Source organism: Amblyomma maculatum, chromosome 11 (assembly GCF_055883805.1).
Source record: "Amblyomma maculatum isolate TAMU_Amacu chromosome 11, ASM5588380v1, whole genome shotgun sequence".
NCBI lineage: Eukaryota > Metazoa > Arthropoda > Arachnida > Ixodida > Ixodidae > Amblyomma > Amblyomma maculatum.
Window position 1 is genome coordinate 9,734,884 of NC_139354.1, and position 17,950 is coordinate 9,752,833.

Sequence of the window (17,950 nt, forward strand, 5' to 3'; positions counted from 1 at the left end):
ACAAAAAAAAAAAAAAAAAAAAATCACCCGCCTCCGGCCTGCGTGCCGGGGGCGGGAAACGGAGGGCCCCTTTTCTGTGGAAAATAAAAGTTTGCATTCATACCGCTTGGCTAGACCACAGACCCGTTAATTAACTGACTCCGACTTCCTATCTATAATATATAGACCGGCCATCTGTAAAACATTTGAGAATTCTTTGACAACACAAATTATTCTTCCACGAGCGCTGCTAATTACGTTCGATCGTAACCAATTTCCCACCAGTTAGCGTTTGAGAGCGCAACCGCGGTATTAGTCACGCCGCGATCTTATTCACGACCTTCGATATATCCCGTCTCAACAACGTCTTCCCTTAGTCACACACCGGACGCTATACTTACCGCGCGTGCTTTATCAGACGGGGTGGGAGTGGTGGGAGTGGGGCGGGAGAAGAATGACGCAACAAGCGCAGAGTGCCCAGAGTGCGAGCGTCACACGCATGGGTCACACGCAAGCTCCGCGTAAATAGTTGGCAACATCGGCAACACGTTGTGTCTCTTATCTCACGGTATGCCACAACTGTGAACAGGCGTCGCGATCGGGAGTGAGCGTGTTACACATCGAATCTCGCGCTGAGCAGCTCGGACGCAGCGGCGACCGCGGCAACAGCCGACAGCGGGACAGTTCGCCTTTGCCCCTTTGCATCGCGCTCACTGCGTTCGCTTTGATTATTCGTTTCCGAGTGTTTCCATATTCTGTCACCAGGCGTCGCATGGGCAAGCATGAGTCCCATGGATGCGTTCTGCGGCTCGCGCTTCTGGGTGAGTAAGATTTTTGGCGATTTTCACCCGTTATGTAAGCTTGTTTGAGGCAGATTAAACTTGAACAACTACAGCTAAGCTCCTTGAACGGAACTATTTGGTTTTTGGGTGGTGTTGATCTCTGAGAGCGACGCCACTTCGCGATGCCGGCGTCGCAGATCCCGTCTCGATTGTGTTTTGTCTCGGGAGGTAGGGGGTTGCTGCTGTGAGGAAACTTTGGTTTCGCCGGAAACGAGAACTCGTGTTTCAGCGGCGCATAGCCTTGTGTGGTTTGGACCGCTGACACCGGACTAAATAATGTTTTATAACTACCGGGCCTTCTGATTTTGTCTCAAGGACGGTGGCTTTTCACTTTCTCATCGGTTGAAATTCGAGCGGGACCCGACCGTGCACGTGCGTTTGCTGACACATGACCCGTGCGCTCCCTGCTACTTGTTTCTCGAAACCGCCGGTCGGGCTACGTAGTACGCCCCCCGTTCTGTGCAGGGGACGGACACATGAGAGCGTGGTCCTAGATCATTTCCTTAGTGTCGGCGTAGCCTCTGGCTCGGATCCGCTCAACCTGTCAGCTGAGTCGCGCGCTGTTTACCCCAGGGTCGCCTTCTCCGAATTCGTCCACCTTCGTTTTTTAGGACAGGTTCTGGCGATCAGGAACAACGTAAAATCTACGAAGTTTTTTTTGCGATGTCTTCAAACGATCCGCCGTTCGCAACGCGGCTTGTCGCGATCGAGCAGAATGTTAGCTTTTTGCAGCTGCGCCTCGATATTTGTCCTTGTGTCGTTCGTGAACAGCGCATTTTGTAGTGAGCGCGTCATATTTAATTTTTACTTTGTCCGGTTCTTGCGATGCGCAGAGCTTTGATTGAACACAGTTGTTTTCGGACTCGGCTTCAACCATTGGAGGAGCTTCCCTATGAACTTTTGGCGAGTGACTAAGCGGTCTCTGTGCAGCCGTTTTCTTTCCTTTTTTTGAGGTAAAAATAAAGAAATCTATCGAGAAGCACTGTAGACCTTTTGGCTCACTCGAATATTGGCGCCATACTTTAGCAGCAGGGTTTGGTACGTTTGACCTACAGCGATATTCCATTCTTGCGTCAGTCGCGTAGCCGCTGGCATGTGCGAAGGATCGGTTAAGCGGTGAGTTTTATAGGGGTAATAAAAGTAACCATTATGAGACTCCCTTTTATACTGCCTCATTTTCACCTTTCATTTGAAATAGCTGCAGGCTTATATTGCCTGAGCAGGGCCTTCACATTGTGCTTGTTTGAGGATCAGTTAAGGCACGCAGCGTATTGGTTTCACTCATCTGCATTTCTATAATCTCTGTTTAATAAAACAGGTCATCTACCAGTGATGAGGTGCCTTACTCTGTAATGTTTTACTTGTAGATATCTTTAATGTATGGCCATTTCAGTAAATGACATTCATTATTTAGCTCTTGCTGCTTTGCCAGCTTCCATACGCTTTTTCTGATGTGTTACACAAATAGTAGCAATGTTCATAATTTTAATACTTCATGCCGCAACTTGAGTAAGAATGCTGTCCTGCAACCAAGCTTCCTAACCATGCAGTGAAATGGTTCATGGCTTCCGAACTTTTCCGAAAGGTACGACAGGTTGGAAACTGCACGGCAAGACAAAGGAAGCTGCATAAGCCTAGAATTGCTGCTATCCTTGACTGTCATGTTTGCAACAGTGTTCCCTGATATACTTATCAGTATAATCTACTGTTTCACACATTATAGGACGTTACTGGTTTTGAACGGCTGAAAAGACAAAGGTGGATCTCATTAGATCTGCGTCAAATACTTTGAACTGCATTTAGCGCCATGCGTTTTAAGTGTTTTAATCTCAGTGAAAGAAAAACAAGTGATAACACACCATTGGAGCTTGCAGCCCGTACAGATGTGCAATCTGTCACTTCCAGCTTGCTTCAAAGCTTATCAGCATGCGAGCAGGGGTAAACTTTCAGCAATCTTGTGTGGAGAGGTGTCATGGTTTGTTGAAAAATTTTATTGCAAAATCTGCTTAGTATTTTTACTTTACAACATTAGGCATTTTTACTTTGAAATGCCAAAAGGACCAACATTTTGCTACGATTTTCTCGGCATTTCAAATAGTCGTAATTTGGGCATGGTTTCTGAAAACTAACATTTGCAATGTGAATACTTGTGTTGACAGTAATATTCCTACGCAGAGTAGTAGCAATTTGTGGTCTAACTTTAAACGTCTTCTGTGCTTTGCAGTCAGATATCCATTTTGGTAGCTAGCTTGGATAAATATGCATCGTGCGGAATGCAAAATTTTGTTTCCATTCTGTGTTGTAAATGTTCTTTTGTAAGTGTGCTTCAGCCTAGCCATTCGGTGCTTAAATTTATTTCTTTTGTAATGCTTAGAACTGGCACTTCAAGATTGAAAACATAAGCGCACATTTCTCCAATAGTTTTGGATGGGAACTTTGCCGGCTGTGGATCAGAAGACCATGTTTCATATAGGGTTGGTTTCTACCTAATAGTTGCAAACCAGGGCAGCAGTCAATTCTTCCAAATCGCTAGTTACGTCGGTACACGTCAGTACTGTACTCATTGCTTTTCTTGTATAGAACCTTGCTATGACAGGAACAGTCTACATGTATTTTTTGGAGATGGCAATCGCTTCTTGTGCAGGTGGATTAGTTTAAACTTGGTGAGCTCTCAATATGAACGCTTTCGGCTTGGGGGGCTCACCCACGTGCTTTTCCAGTTTATCCGAGTACAGACACCAAATTTTATTTGCTTTTTCTGTTGTGGCTTTGGAAAGATGTGCGCCACATGAGTGAACATGGACAGTCACTTCGATTGCACGAAAAGGGAGTAAATAATTTATAGCGGAATTTTTTTTCCCTCTTGCGCTTTCTTGTTTTGGACCACTTAGTAGCAGGTGTGATGTCACTGACGAGTTTAGGTCACTCAAAACTTGCAGTATTGCTGTTGCTTTGTTCATTTTTATTAGCTCCATTTATTATGTGAGCTTGCCCAAGGGTTGGTCATGAGAAAGGAGTTATATTATATGGCTCATGTGAATTTTATCACAAATTATTTAACTGCTGTATGAGAGTTCCAGGTCATGACTCCTGTGCACTATTGACCTGCGCACTTCCCCATTGAAAACAAAAACAACCAATAAAAAATTTGGTGTCTCGACTCCTTTAAACATTGGCTACTGAATTTCTCTTTTTTTGCCGAGGTTTTTCTGTCTATTCTCAGTTGTCCACACGCTTCCAGAGACTTCAGATTGAGTAGCGTCCATTTTTCAATTCCATTTGGGAATGTCAAGTCCTGGACTTTCATTCTAGGTGCGTGTTTGGTGGGAAAGGGCGAGCGTGTCATAAGATAGTGTTGTCAGTGCCTTAATGCAGTTTTCAAGCAGTTGAGAAGCAAGTGTCTTGGTACGCATGTTCGACAGCAGAGGGTTTTGTCATTAGTGCGCACATTTGATAAGCACCCAGGCGCCATCATGACGAAGTGACTGTTTGATAAGGGGATGGATTTGAGGTGCTAAATTTTTTATACAACCACTGGAAAATGAGTTGTTGGCGCACGATGATGCTTGGACACATTGGTGTGATTCTTGGACCGCCGTGAGTGCCAGGGCCTGTATTCCGAGTTTGCATCGTTATCGAAGTTCACATGTGACCTCGAGTCATTTGATTGGTCGAAATGCCGGAGCTGGGTGTTGCCACTACATAACCGGAAGAGGTGGCAACATCATATTCCGGCGTTTCCACCAATCGGATAACTCAAGGTTGCTTGAGATAGCGACATTTTTGCTAATATCGCAAACACTGAATACGGGCTCAGAAAAAGCTTGACGTTTGTGGGCCAAGAAGGAAGGTAGACACTTAGTGAGCCAGTTTTGGCAGTTGTTTTTTTTTTTAACTTGTGAACCTTGAATAGCAGAGTTTGCTGTTTGCTGCACTTGATAAGGTATGATATAGTGATTCACTTTGTGAGGCGTGCTGAATTGTGTTGCTGAAAAGCGGCCATTTGGTTAGACATAGTGAGATAGCAAGGGTCATTAGAATGCCCATACTGGTAATAAATAGCCTGCGTGAATAATTATATGAATTAAGAATGACGGAATCTGTAATTGTCTGTCTGAGCAGGACTGTGTGTTCTGAGAGTTCTTGCTCAAGATGTGCTATAGACAAATATTGCAGTAGGCATTTGTAAGACAGCCGGGACTCATAGTTTCAGAAAGGAATGGATGTTTTTAGTATGGTCGACTTTTGATGGCATTGTTGGAGCTCTTAAATACACTGCAAATTTTGTTTCCTTGAGGTCTAATCTTCAGGGCTAATCGGACAGTGATATAGCAGTTCAAGTGGCCACCCGAATAATGTTCGAGTGCATTATAAAGAGACCTTTGTGAGAGCGCTCATGGGGCCATCACAGGTCGGCTGGTGCCATATGGTAGATGTGGACAGCCAAAAGCTTTCTGCGTACCAGCTAACAAAGAATTTTTTCTTGACTTCTTGCTTTGGTTTGGTTTGAGGTTTAACGTCCCAAAGCGACTCAGGCTATGAGAGACGCCATAGTGGGAGGACTCTGGAAATTTCGACCACCTGGGGTTCTTTAACGTGCTCTGACATCGCACAGCACACAGACGCCTAGCTTGACTTCTTGCTTGCTTCCATTTAGGCTGTCGAATCTCAAAATTTGTGTTAACAGTACATAAGTAGAGAGTACCTGCTTTTTAATGTGCAGTGGATATTATTTGTCTCCTAATAAATACTTGCCTTAAAAAGGAGCACAATTATCATGATTTTGTGTTCACTTAATGAAAAATTGTGATCTGTTTAATCTATAGATGGATATAAATGAAATCTGCAAAGATTACAGGGGTGCACTTAAGTCTCCAGACATGCGGAAGTGCAAAAGCATTGAGAGTTCCATGGCTGGTTTCGTTATGAGATCGTTCTGCGTTTTGTTGCTTTTCTGATATCTACAAATTCACTTTTTATTAATATTTTTTCTTTTTGACTGATTTCTTGCTTTATTTATTATTATTCTTTCATTTTTTTTTCAAGTCTGTTTTGCGTTAATGTATATTTTAATATCTAAATTTTAAAGTATATTTTTTACTGACTGTGCCTCTGTTCTTTCCCTCAATGCCCTGCGGCTGCCTTACGCTAGACGAGGAGAATTGCGGTCTCTTTTTGAGGAAGTTGGTATAGAGTAGTGGTTTGTATGCTCGACTGGGGAATGGGAGGATGGTGGTTAGAGTTCTGGTGTGGACACGATTCGCTTAACTTTCTTATTTTCTTCTTCAGGAGAATATGTCATGGGGACAACTCATGTACATGCCATTCATGAGGGAAGAAATGCTTTCCCATTAATAATCGCAACACATAATACTTCCGTGGCAGAAAGTCGACTGCTAAAGCTTTTTTGGTTACATAAATAAAAATGTATCCATCATGTGAAACTACAAGCTAAAGGATTTCGATGCCTCTGGCTTGTTTGGTGCAGTCATGCATCCATAACTGACTTTGTTCACTGTTCAGCATACCTTGGGCCATAGTTAAGGAAGTCTTGTCATGTATCAAAATTTTGTTCACTATCATGATAAACCCAAAACAGCAGTTGCAGTCATAAATAATTGAAAATGTTGGTCCTGCATTGTTGAGAGTTCATTTTAGCGGGGAATAAATAGTGCATTCTAATTCGAAATTCTCCCAGTACCAGCCCCTGTATCCATATTGTCTGCCCCATGAATACAAGCATAGAAAGGAGCTCACGAAGTGGGTAGGGCCAGGTCAACCTTGCAAGGCAGTCAATAAAATGTGACTGCGGCAGGTCTTGGAAAGAATGGACACAGGCATGGTGCTAGCTTGGAACATCGAATGTGCCAACAGCGTCCAATTGCAAGAGCACGCCCGAATATTTGCTTTTGTAAAGCACTCCAGATTGCAAGGTTGGCGCTTCGCAGAAAAAAAAAAATCTTGAATTGCCCTCTTTGTGTTCGAAGAAAAGGCAAAGTCGATCACTTATCATTTCAAGTGTGTTATCATTTATCATGTCAAGTGGCTCCCCTCAGGTGGGATAGCAAGTTCAAGCTGGACAACAATGTTATCTAGGCACCTTGCAATGTTTGCAAAGTTGTCTTGTTAGGCTTTATGTTCTGGAGCTCAAATACTTGCTGATAGGAGGAGTCTTTTAGTGTTGTGCATTATTGTGCATGCATGAAATTATGGCACTTTGCTAAACATCGGTAACATGTCACTTCATCCGAATGGAGGCAGAAGTGTCTTGGTGAAAGGTTGCTTGATCTTAAAAATATGCATATTAATACGGGATTTCTCTGGTTTAGATGCCTCTGTTCCGGAATTACTTAATTTATTGCATTTGTTAGATTTTAGAGTTTCCTTCGAGACCATTGATTGTTCCACAATTGATTTTGCGGGATAAAATTGGTAACCTTTAGAAGTTACTAAAATCACTCATGTGGTCTTGATTTTTCATCATACCCTTAAAGTTGAAGCCAGCATCAAAGTATTGCAAAACATTTCACTATTCTGCCAAAATTTTTTAATTTTATAACATATTCACAGTTGTCTTTGAAGAGTTGTCTCAATATAGCATTAAAGGCCTTTTAATACATTTGCCACTGTCTATTTTCATGATGCTTGCATTTGAAATGGCCTGAGTGCTCTAACTGAATCACTCAAATCACTGTCACGGGAGCATTTAGAACTAGGTAGAAATTTCAAGCACTTCATCCTTGCAATGTGGCTACTTTTTCCAGCTTGATACAGATTGATGGGTTGGCATTCTGCTTGCCAGGTGGTATTGCACGGATATGGATTTGTGGAATTAATGAAGTCAGTCAAGATGGGCACACTTCTAAGAAAAAACACCTGTTTTTGTGACAGTTGTAGCTCGTGCACATGGGTTCTGTTTAATTCAGTTTATTTCTTCCAGACGTGCACACACATGCTGTAATGGTTATGTAGCAGAAAGTTTGCTTACCTACAGCATGGCTAGGCTTGGCTGCCAGATTTGCACCAGCAGTTTTGAAGTCTAGTTTAGAAAGCACTAACATAAAACAAGCTAACATAGATACATCACTAATGAACACCTATACTAATAGGATACAACATTTCAAAAAAGAGCAGTTGGTAACTGTGTGCAGCGGTCCGTGGCTTGCGTAATACTCTTCAGAACAGTAAACAGAATCAGTTTTCTATATTTGACTATATAAAACAAGCCAGAGACATTGAAATTCTGGAGGTTTTATTTGAGTCTGATGGTTATTGTAACCAGAAAATTCTTATTAGCGGACCACTTTTTGTCATGGAAGAATTGTGTGGTGTGGTTACTGCAGACTTAAGTTTGATCTGACTATAGTAATGTATACAGTACACAACAAAAATAAAAAGGCTTTTTCACTACTACCAGGGCAGGAGCACAGTGTTGAGTGTTATCACATTTCTGAAAATCAAGCCTTACTCAATGAACTAAAAGGTTATTTAAAAGCTTTTCAGATATATAAATTGTTTTCCATACATTTCACTTTATGTGATAGTTTCCTGAGTGTGAGGTTAGCAAGTCCTTAATCAGGATCAAACATATTCATTGTACTTCAACTTGAGGTTGAGCATGATTGGGTTTGACTATATTCAATTAGCCGTTTAACAAATCTGGATCTGTTGTTGATTTCAAATAGTGTTGACCAATATTGAAATTGCGCTGGCAGTATAGTTATTGATTCAAAATTTTGATTTCAGGCAATTGGCCCAGTTTGCTTGGGTCACATGGTTGGGTGTGCCCCGTTTACTAATTAATTCATAAACAGCCCCGCTCAGTGGTTAGGGCACTTGACTGCTGAACTCAAGGCACGGGATAAAATCCCAGCTGTGGCAGCTGCTTTTCAATGGAAGCTTAAAGCGAGGCACCCATATACTGTATGTATGAAGTCAGTGCACATTAAGGTTCTCTACTGAAGCGTCCCTTATATCTTTAGTCGCTTCGGGCTGTTGAACCCTACAAAACAAATTTGGTTTGGTGAGGAAACATGGCTGTGTAAGGATAGAAAACGATTGCGAACATTTGCATAAGTTAGATTTGAATTGGCCACATACCAAAGTCACTGAGAGCTGTCTCATTAAAGAAAGCAAAAATAGAACAGAAAAGCGGAAGCAAACAGCACAAGGACAGAGTGACCGCTCTGCTCGCCCAACAAGGGGCTTCGCTGTTTACGCAGCATTGGAGTGCTCATGGAAATGGAAAGATACAAGATTAGGAGAAACATGTTGAAGATTAGTGGGGAAAGCTAAAGCTGACATTTTTCTTCGTAACACTGTCTGCAACATTTGTTATTTTTTTCAGCCGATAGCCTTCAGCAGTGTGTAGCAATGCAGTGTAGCAGTGTGTAGCAGTAGCAATGAGATGTGCACAAGTCGGGTGAGAGGAGATAAGCTGGTGCGGGGGTATGTTAAGATTATCCGATCTTGACAGTGTGCTGTTGTAGTACTGCTAACGTTTATTGCGCAGTGGCACATTTTTGCTGCAAACTGACTGCATGGGGGTTTCCTAATAAAAGTTTTGAGATTGGTTTGATAATGCTTCATTGATTATCGAACAAGCGTTCCTTTTTTTTTTCTTCTCAAAAGTGGTTATGCAGCTGCTGTCCTATTGTGTTGTGCATTTGCCACATTTGTGGCCAGGCGTAGGCATTATGACATTCCTTTATTGCAGGTGTAGATAGACGGCTCATTAGGAGATTTCCTGACTCACATTTTGGGAGGCTGCCAAGAGATAACAGCATGAGGAGTGAACTTCTTTTCACAAGCAAAATATAGTCAGGATTAATGCTTGGATTTGCTTGCATTTGGTAGTTCCTATTATGTTAGGTTAATTTTCATTTTATTAAATAAAGCTATACAGAGCTTATTGCATGTAGTGCAAATGAAGCTGCGAAGAAATTGATAGGCATTTGTGCAAAATAAATGAAAATAAAACTCGAAGATAGAATTCCAACGAAATGCGAAGGACATTTCTGCTACTGTAAGAAGGGAGCAAGATGGTTTATCTATTCTGATGTGAGAGTACACGTTTTTAAAGGTCAGTGGGAAATTTTTCCATGTGGTACTTCACAATGTGTGCAAATTCATTATAAGATTATGTAACAAGCAACTGCTTGGACCCTTGTTATATTGATGAGCTTACTTACTAAGTAAGCCTAGAATGTGGCCGTGGGTTGCTTGAACTGCAAAGTGGAGTTGTTTTGGGACACGAAGTGAAACAATTGAGGATCTCATTTTTACGTTAAATAAGATAAATGCTTATGAATCATCAGCATTGATTTTCAGACCCTGCACTACGTAACAGGACCAGTGGTGCTTTAATTCAATTCAGTTCTCGTGCTCAAGTTGATAACTTCTTTATCCCAGTAAAACCTTCATATGATAAATGATCTTTTCAAAGGACTGACAGATTAATTTCGGGTATTTAGTGCATACATTCAGCGAGTTTAAGGGGATGTCACAGTCGACCCTCAACATTATTGTTACTACAGGTGCTTGCCTCAGCATTGAGACAGTGCGCCTACCACATGATCACATCATAAAAAAAGAAAATAATAATAAAGAAACAATTTCAAGTCTCAGAATATATGCAGCAATGCTACCATCAAGGTGTGCCTCAACGGTGCTATTTCAGGAACCAGCGCTTCATATCCATGTTTGGCAGCATCGAACGGCTTGAAATTTTTTAGCTACATTGTTCTCCAACCCCCATAGCTGAGCAATTGTTTGATGTTAAAAAGATCTTCCGCACTTTTCTTCAGAGGAATTTTTCTTATTAATTTACAATAGTGTTACTATAAAAGTCAGATCAGCTTTTGCCACCTTTTTATTCTGTTTTTTCGATAGTTTTTGTTTATTTGAAACAAAATGCACTGTCCTGTTGATGCACCTGGTAAACTGGAGTTTTCAGACTGTTCATTATTCAATGACGTTAGGGAGAGTCAGTAGGATGGCCCAGACGTCGTGCCATGAAAACTGCAGTAGCGGAGGCGGCACGCGGAATATTCAACACAGAGACTGATGCTCTTTATCTTAGTCCTTTTTGCAGCTTGAGTACAGCTGCGGAAAGGTGAGGAAGAGCTTTCCAAGCAAGGAGGCACGACTCTTTTGAGGACGCTTTCTTTTTTTGTGGTTTAAGCTTACCAGAGGTGGCCTAATCCACATTAACTTGTTTGTGAAAAACTTTTCCCCAGGACTACAACCAGACATGGAATACGACGGACCCGGACCTGAGCATATGTTTCCAAGACACAGTCCTCACGTGGGTCCCCTGCGGGTTCCTGTGGGTCATGGCACCGTTCGAGACCTATTTCCTGCTAAAGAGCACAAACCGCCTGATTCCATGGACGGCGCTCAACCTCGCCAAGCTGGTTAGTAGATCCACTTCCGAGTGTGTGTTCTCAGAAGGAAATGTGGTAGGAAGGTCTTCTCTGCCCCAGATGACTGGGAGATTTTGGTCACAGTGTGAACAAGTTTTAGCATGACAGGCTCAATGGCAGCATATCTTTGACGGTGTAAAATTTGGTGCAGCACGGTAGAGCTCGGTTGCAGTGTTTCTATATTTGTTCAAGGGGCTGTTCTAGGTGCACAAGTTGTGAAGGTTGGCACATATTTAGCTGTTCTAAATATACCCCTTATCAAACAGTTCACTACGAAGCGACTGGGCACAGTATATCTATCATTAGGCACTTACTAGTGACCTCAGATTTGATAGGGCTCAAATAACAGGCAGTACTGGACAATCTCTGTGGAGTAGAGTTGGCAGTCAATTTAAATGATGGGATTAGTACTTTGGATGACAACAGATGGCATTGGCCTACCTACCCCATTATTTTACTCTGCACTAGGCATACCATGCGACCAGCTGCGAAGATTTTTGGTGCATCCTGTTAACGAAGAGAGGGACCAGCATTTGCAATGACAAGGATCGTCCCTTGGGAGGTGCCAAGCATGCTTTGCTCAGTGATTGTGACTATTATGGGCTTACCTTGTGTACTGAGCGGTTTGATAGGAGAAATTACGAACAAGCAAGTATGACGTTAGGATCAGAATTTTAATGGCGGTCGTTGGCTTTATGCTCTTACTGTAAAGGGGCTGTCTTCCTCTTTTAGTTATAAAAAAAAAAATAAACTCAACTTTAATGTTTTAAACAATGCTGCATTCAATGCAATGTTTCCAGGATGCTAGGTGTCCTTGTGTTGTGCGTGCTTTTTGCCGCGACACTGGGCAGATGATTGCCAATAACCGCGCAAGCACCGAATGGCTATCACATTGCCGTTCTGCCCCCTCTTGACACTCTTGCAGGCCATCACCTTCGTGCTTTTTGTGATATCCCTGGTTGAGTTCAGCTATGCGGGCCACGCAGCTCTCTCTGAAGGCATCGCCCTGCCGTCCGTCTACTTCTACACGCCCTTCATCAAGCTGGCAACATTTGTGAGTCCCCACCTCCTTCAGATCATTGCATTCTTTGGACTTGTCGTTTTTAACTTGCATCTCTGGAGTGCATGGAGTGAGTTAGACTTGGGCATCAGCTCGGGCAACCTGGCAGTGACGTCATTACATAGTGAGGTGTAGAAATGACGAGATAGCGGGGCATGTGGGCTTCCTATATGCTGCAGTTCTCTCCGTCTGTCTTGTTCTCTGCACTGGTTGGTTGAGTGTTGATCATTTGTCGCACACTTACCAGCGCTGACCGTTGTTTCATTGTGCAGTTGCTGGCGGGCTTGCTTCTTCTGGCGGGCCGCAAGCGAGGCAGCCAGACATCGGCGGTGCTGTTCTTTTTCTGGTTCCTGCTCATGTGCTGTGGCGTCGTGGCATACCGGTCACACCTACGGCATGCCCTTATGCCACCCGACGAGGAGGCGCCTGATTACGCCAAAGAGGTTGGTACCAATGCTGTGCAATTAAACAGATGTGGGCATAGCTGGCTGGTGGTTGGGGTGCCACAGGGAAGCTAGCTTTTAGGTTCAAAGGACTGAGCCTCTCAGGGAGCAGCCTGTCATCTCATGCTTTGTCACATACGCTGAAATCTTGATGTAATTCTGCTTAGTGCGTTTTTCTGTATAGGGCATCTCTTCTGTTTGCAGCCTGACGCTGTACAGAGGGAATGCATTTTTGTATGGCTGACATAATAATCGGATCCCAAAAATGTGTGAAACTTCAAGTTTTGAATTTTGTTCCAAAAGCTGTCAAAAAGTCCGAGTGGGGGTCACCATAGACGCCGTAACAGTAACTCTCGTGGCCAAGTGTCGATGTTTGACTTATCGATAGATACTCTATTTAGTATGCACTATGAAATGGAACCCCACCCCCCACCTGTACACACTTTTTGTTAGGGACGGCTTATTGTCTTTTCCTAGTCACTCTTGAGGTCGATAGCACAGACTTTGGCAGGGGGCCAAGATCCAAGGTGCCTATGTTTTGATGTGATCTCAGTAGCAGTGGCCCTTTGAGTTAAGTTGACAGAGTGCTAAGCTTTAGACACTCTTCACAGCACTGTAGCCACATTGAAACTGCACTAATTTCTACAAGGTACAGAGAAGCTTGCTTTGGGACATTCAGAAGCAAAAAGTCTAGGGCAGAAAACGATGGATCATTTCGAAGCGTTGTTATGAAAGTAAGTTCTGGACAGACTATGTTTCATTCGCGACCTTTTGAGGTCTGTTTTGGACGATACAACTTTATATACTAATACTTTTTTTTCATTTTCAATGCTCGTGAGAATTGTATCGGTGCGATTCCATTGTATGTGTCGCATGTGCACTGCATATTATCTTCTCATGCATTTATAATGTCACTTTTATCATGTGGCTAACCTGCTATCAGCATCAAATGCCCTGCCGCTGTGGTGCAGTGGTTAAAATGCCCGACTACTGCGCCGGAGTTCCCGGGTTCGATCCTGACCACCGGCGGATGCGTTTCGATGAGATGAAACCAAGAGGCGTCTGTGTACTGTGCTATGTCAGTGCACGCTAAAAATCCCCAGGTGGTCGAAATTACTCCATAGCCCTCCTATGCTGGCACCCCTTTCTTTCTTTCTGCTTTCACTCCCATCTTCCTCCCTTCCCTGTGGTATGGACAAGCGAGACAGGTACCACGCCTTTCCTTTCCTTGAACCATTATTATTATTATTAAGGAAAATGAATAGAAGAATGAGAGTAGTGTATCTGAGGACCAGTGAATGCCAGAGCTCTTGACTTTTACTTTGATAGTGCAAATACTGCACCTTTATAAGTGTCAGTGCATCCTGTTTGTATTTCCCTTCTGGTGGCTGTTGTTTTTGTGTCCATATTTCACCTGTCCCTTTCATATTTCATTTGGTGCTGATGGTACACCACGTGTACATTTCATCTACTGCATGATGCAGTAGAGAATGGAAACGGCACATCAACATTTTCCCCAGATCGGTACGATGCAAAGATAAACTGCAAATCCCACTTTGTACCTCCCAATATGTTCGGTCAAGCAGCTCTGGCATCCACATGCTGGCTGCACTCTGGTGAGCTTAATCTTAGAATAGCTTAATATCTTAAAAACTGTGGTACACTACTTTGCCCGTGCATAGTTTTTAGGGTATTAGGGCAGCTGCATAGTGTATGAGGCCACTTGTGTGCCTTTTCAAAAGTGGTTTGTTGTGCGAAGCCTTCGATGTGATGAATGCACTATGCTGCCAGTAATTTCATGCCACTTGGTCCATGCAGGAGCGCATAGGGGAACCGCTGTTCTTCGGGGCCTTCATGGCTTACTACCCACTGGTGGTGATCCAGTTCCTGCTGAACTGCTTTGCAGACTCTCGTCCCATCTACAGGCAGCACGTGGTGCCGCCCGAAGAGGCAAGTTCAGGCTGCTCCAGCTGGCTTGCGCAATTATATTTTACGAGACTCCATTGAGAGCTCGGCTGTCACTCATAGACAAAAGGCTGTATTCATGCAGAACCAGACACATGGTCACTTGTGTCAGTGGTTCAACAATGTGGCTTGACACATAGGGATAGCACCTGTCCATGTGTCTCATCATTTGTATTGTGAAAGCAATACTACGCCAGGTCTAACTGCTCGGTGTTGTGTGTCGTGTCCGTGGTCCTCTGGCAGGAGCTGCCAACTTGGGTCTTTCGATGGGATGGTTATGTCAGAATCAGCCTGGTAAGACCCTGGAATTCACGTTACCCCTATAGGCCACTAAGGCACGTTCATACTGCTTGGTTAAAGCAGGGCTTTATATATGTGGACTTGGGAAGATGGAGGAGAAAAAGAAGGATGCTCGGTCACCAGCTTCTAATGCTTTCGCTCCATATTCGGTTCAGCAGCTTTGAACCCTTCTAATTTTTTTGTGCTCTGTTTGTGTCAGGTAGCGCTGTTGAACCGCTAATATAGGTCAACACAAACTAGCCTAGTCTGGCATTCTTGTTTGGTCACTTGTACTGGACAGCGTAGGTGCTTTCTCGGTGTATATCTCAACATGGCTTTATTTTTGTTTACCCTCTCAGCCCTCTGGACATTGCACAAGGGGAGTGGCTTATGTGGGGGTGGGGCATTAAGCAATAGCGCTTCAGGAGAATGAAGCGCAAGTATACTGCTGCTAATAATGAGAAAATAAAGTTAGGATTAACAAGGGGCCGCTTCTTGCAACTAAGGAAACTTTTTTTTTGGGCCAGGGTGTCACAATGATGAGCCACTGATATTGTTAAGTAAATTGTTCAATTAAAGCATATATGCCTGTATGCCAGTGGTTTGCAGCTCTGACCACTGTTAGTTTAGAATTGAATACTAGGACCTGGTCTAAACCATCCACTTTACCAGTTTCTGAGCTTAGGGTCAGCAGCACACTGTAAAAGGTCATTAAATGGTAGTGGCATGTGAGTAATAAAATTTGAGTACAATAATGGGAATAATATGCCTTCGAATATCGAATTGCATATCAAATATCCGATCAGTAAAAAAAAAAGGAAATTAAAAAGTAGCAAACACTGTTTGCCTTGTTTTTTTGTTCATTTTTTCCAGAATTCACACAGTCTTTGCAAATAAATTAAACTAGAATTGCACAGAACTGTATACCCTAATGAGAAATCCGCTATATAGGTATACAGGATTTCATATATCATTCTTTTTTTTTGTAGTGGAAGGAGCTGCATGAAATCACATGCAGCTTTTAAATTGCTGCTGAATGCAGTAAATTCGTTAATTCGGTCTTCCTGGGACCATAAAAAAATGGCGAATTCTCTTCACAAAACAGGCCCGTCTCGTTTTGAGGACTCTTCACTGCGCAGTCCACGTGGTCAAGCATCACGCTGAAGAGCGCAGTGCGGTGGAGACTGTGACGAGTTCTGAAACTTTCGGTGTATTCGGTAATTTTCGAATGTTCGGCAATTTTGAATAGGAATATTAATTGAATAACACACATACTCTATTTGTATACACCACTTTTAAACGGTCATGATCACACATGTTGCACAGTTGATAGTAAAGTGCTGGCAACATGGATGGTTAGTTTTTAGTGTGCGAGAGTTTGTTCTCTTTCATCTGTCCACCTCAGTATTAACTTCTGCCTGTTAGGGGCTAACTTTGTGTGGGTTGACTGCAGTCTACTGTTGCTCATTCAGATAAAGTTTCAAGCGCACTAAATTGGGTTGACTGGTGTGTCCAGATGCCTGTTTCCATCAGTTGTTTAACCATGGTGAGCAAGAAAGACAGAAAATAAGCCATATTGGGGTTGAGTTTGTGGGAGCGTATCGATTCTAGCAGTAGTCCCTGCCACCTCATGGATCGATACCTGACCCACCTATTTTTTGCTATGTTGCAGCTTAAGGTAAGGATTTATCGACGCTTAAAGTGACGTTTTGAAACAGCTGATGGGATAGTATAGCATACCTACTTTCTAATCTTTTATGATTGCTAAAAGTAAGCCTTCTTTTTCTTGTTGCTCCTACAGCTAAGGGTAAGGATTAAGTCCTTTTCTCCCTTTCCTTCATTAACTGTTCAATGATTTGACCACGATGAAGTGCGTTGTTTTCAGGTTCACTGTTTTATTATTTTTTTTTTAATGCAGCCTGACTGTATGGCTAACAGAATTGGAAAAAAAAAAAGAAAAAAAAAAGAAAAATGATATGGCTAATTTGAGTTAAGCCCTAGAATTTGTTTCAGCAACTTGCTGGGTGCATCGAGCATGAGTGGCACCCCTCACTCGTGCAAAAGCTTCCCAAATAGTAATAATGGAAAAGAAGAACCCTAATGCAGTATGGGTTTTCACCATTCTCTGTTTTGCCCTTCTGCTTTGGGCGTTGCATGCCCTGCTCATGCCGAGTGTAGTAAAAATTTGTCAACCCACTGAGGTACAAACAAGCTTTGGCTTTGGAGCCAGGCACCTTAAAGGGGCGCTCTGGCCTGCAATGCGTGCTACTGACCGTCCCTCTTGGGTGGCTGTCCTTGCAGAAGGAGTGCCCGGAGAGCGGGGCGTCCTTCCTGTCCCAGCTGCTGTTCTCGTGGTTCGACTCGCTCGCCTACCAGGGCTGGCGGCGGCCCCTCGAGACGTCCGACCTGTGGACGCTTAACTTCAAGGACCGCACCGATCAGGTGGTGCCCGGCTTTGACCGCCACTGGCAGAAGCAGTTGGCCGCCGCCCAGCTCCTCAAGGAGAGGTGAGCCCGCCCTCACTGTTTAGTGTTCACGAAAAGGGATGTACGACCAATCCATAGAATTTGTAAAAGGCAATTGTAGAACTTTAGAATGGATTCTTTCTTATAACCTTCATTTACTTTTCCCAAGTGTTCAAGCACTGAATTATGCATTCATAGTTGTCCATTCTTATTTTGGTTGAGCTTAGGCCGTTTTTGTTTACCCTTGTACAGGAAGATTCAAGTTAGGTTTCATTAGATGTGGATGTTTAGATCATTGCTTTGGGTGGTAAAGGAATAAGGCTAATAAATAATATTTCTCTTGGTACCACTTGGGCGTGACAAGTGAAGGGCTTTGGAATTTGATTTCATACCTCAAATAAGAGTTGGTTGACAGTCAGGGCAGAAAATTGGGTAAGTTAGTTTCCTTGCATTGTAGAAAAGAACGGGCTGCAGATGAGGAGAAAAAAAAAAA

The 17,950-nt window shown here is 43.1% G+C and overlaps 1 protein-coding gene across 1 annotated transcript in view; it reads left to right on the top strand.

Moving 5' to 3' along the window:
- Positions 1–513: 513 nt before the first annotated feature.
- The window catches only part of MRP (Multidrug-Resistance like Protein 1), a 71,268-nt gene continuing 53,831 nt past the window's right edge, over positions 514–17,950 (top strand). The window contains exons 1-6 of the mRNA XM_084584053.1: positions 514–800; positions 11,060–11,236; positions 12,171–12,299; positions 12,578–12,748; positions 14,567–14,698; positions 17,294–17,499. Coding sequence (XP_084440179.1) covers positions 762–800; positions 11,060–11,236; positions 12,171–12,299; positions 12,578–12,748; positions 14,567–14,698; positions 17,294–17,499 — 854 coding nt within the window. The 5' untranslated portion in view covers positions 514–761. The remainder of the gene's footprint in view (positions 801–11,059; positions 11,237–12,170; positions 12,300–12,577; positions 12,749–14,566; positions 14,699–17,293; positions 17,500–17,950) is intronic.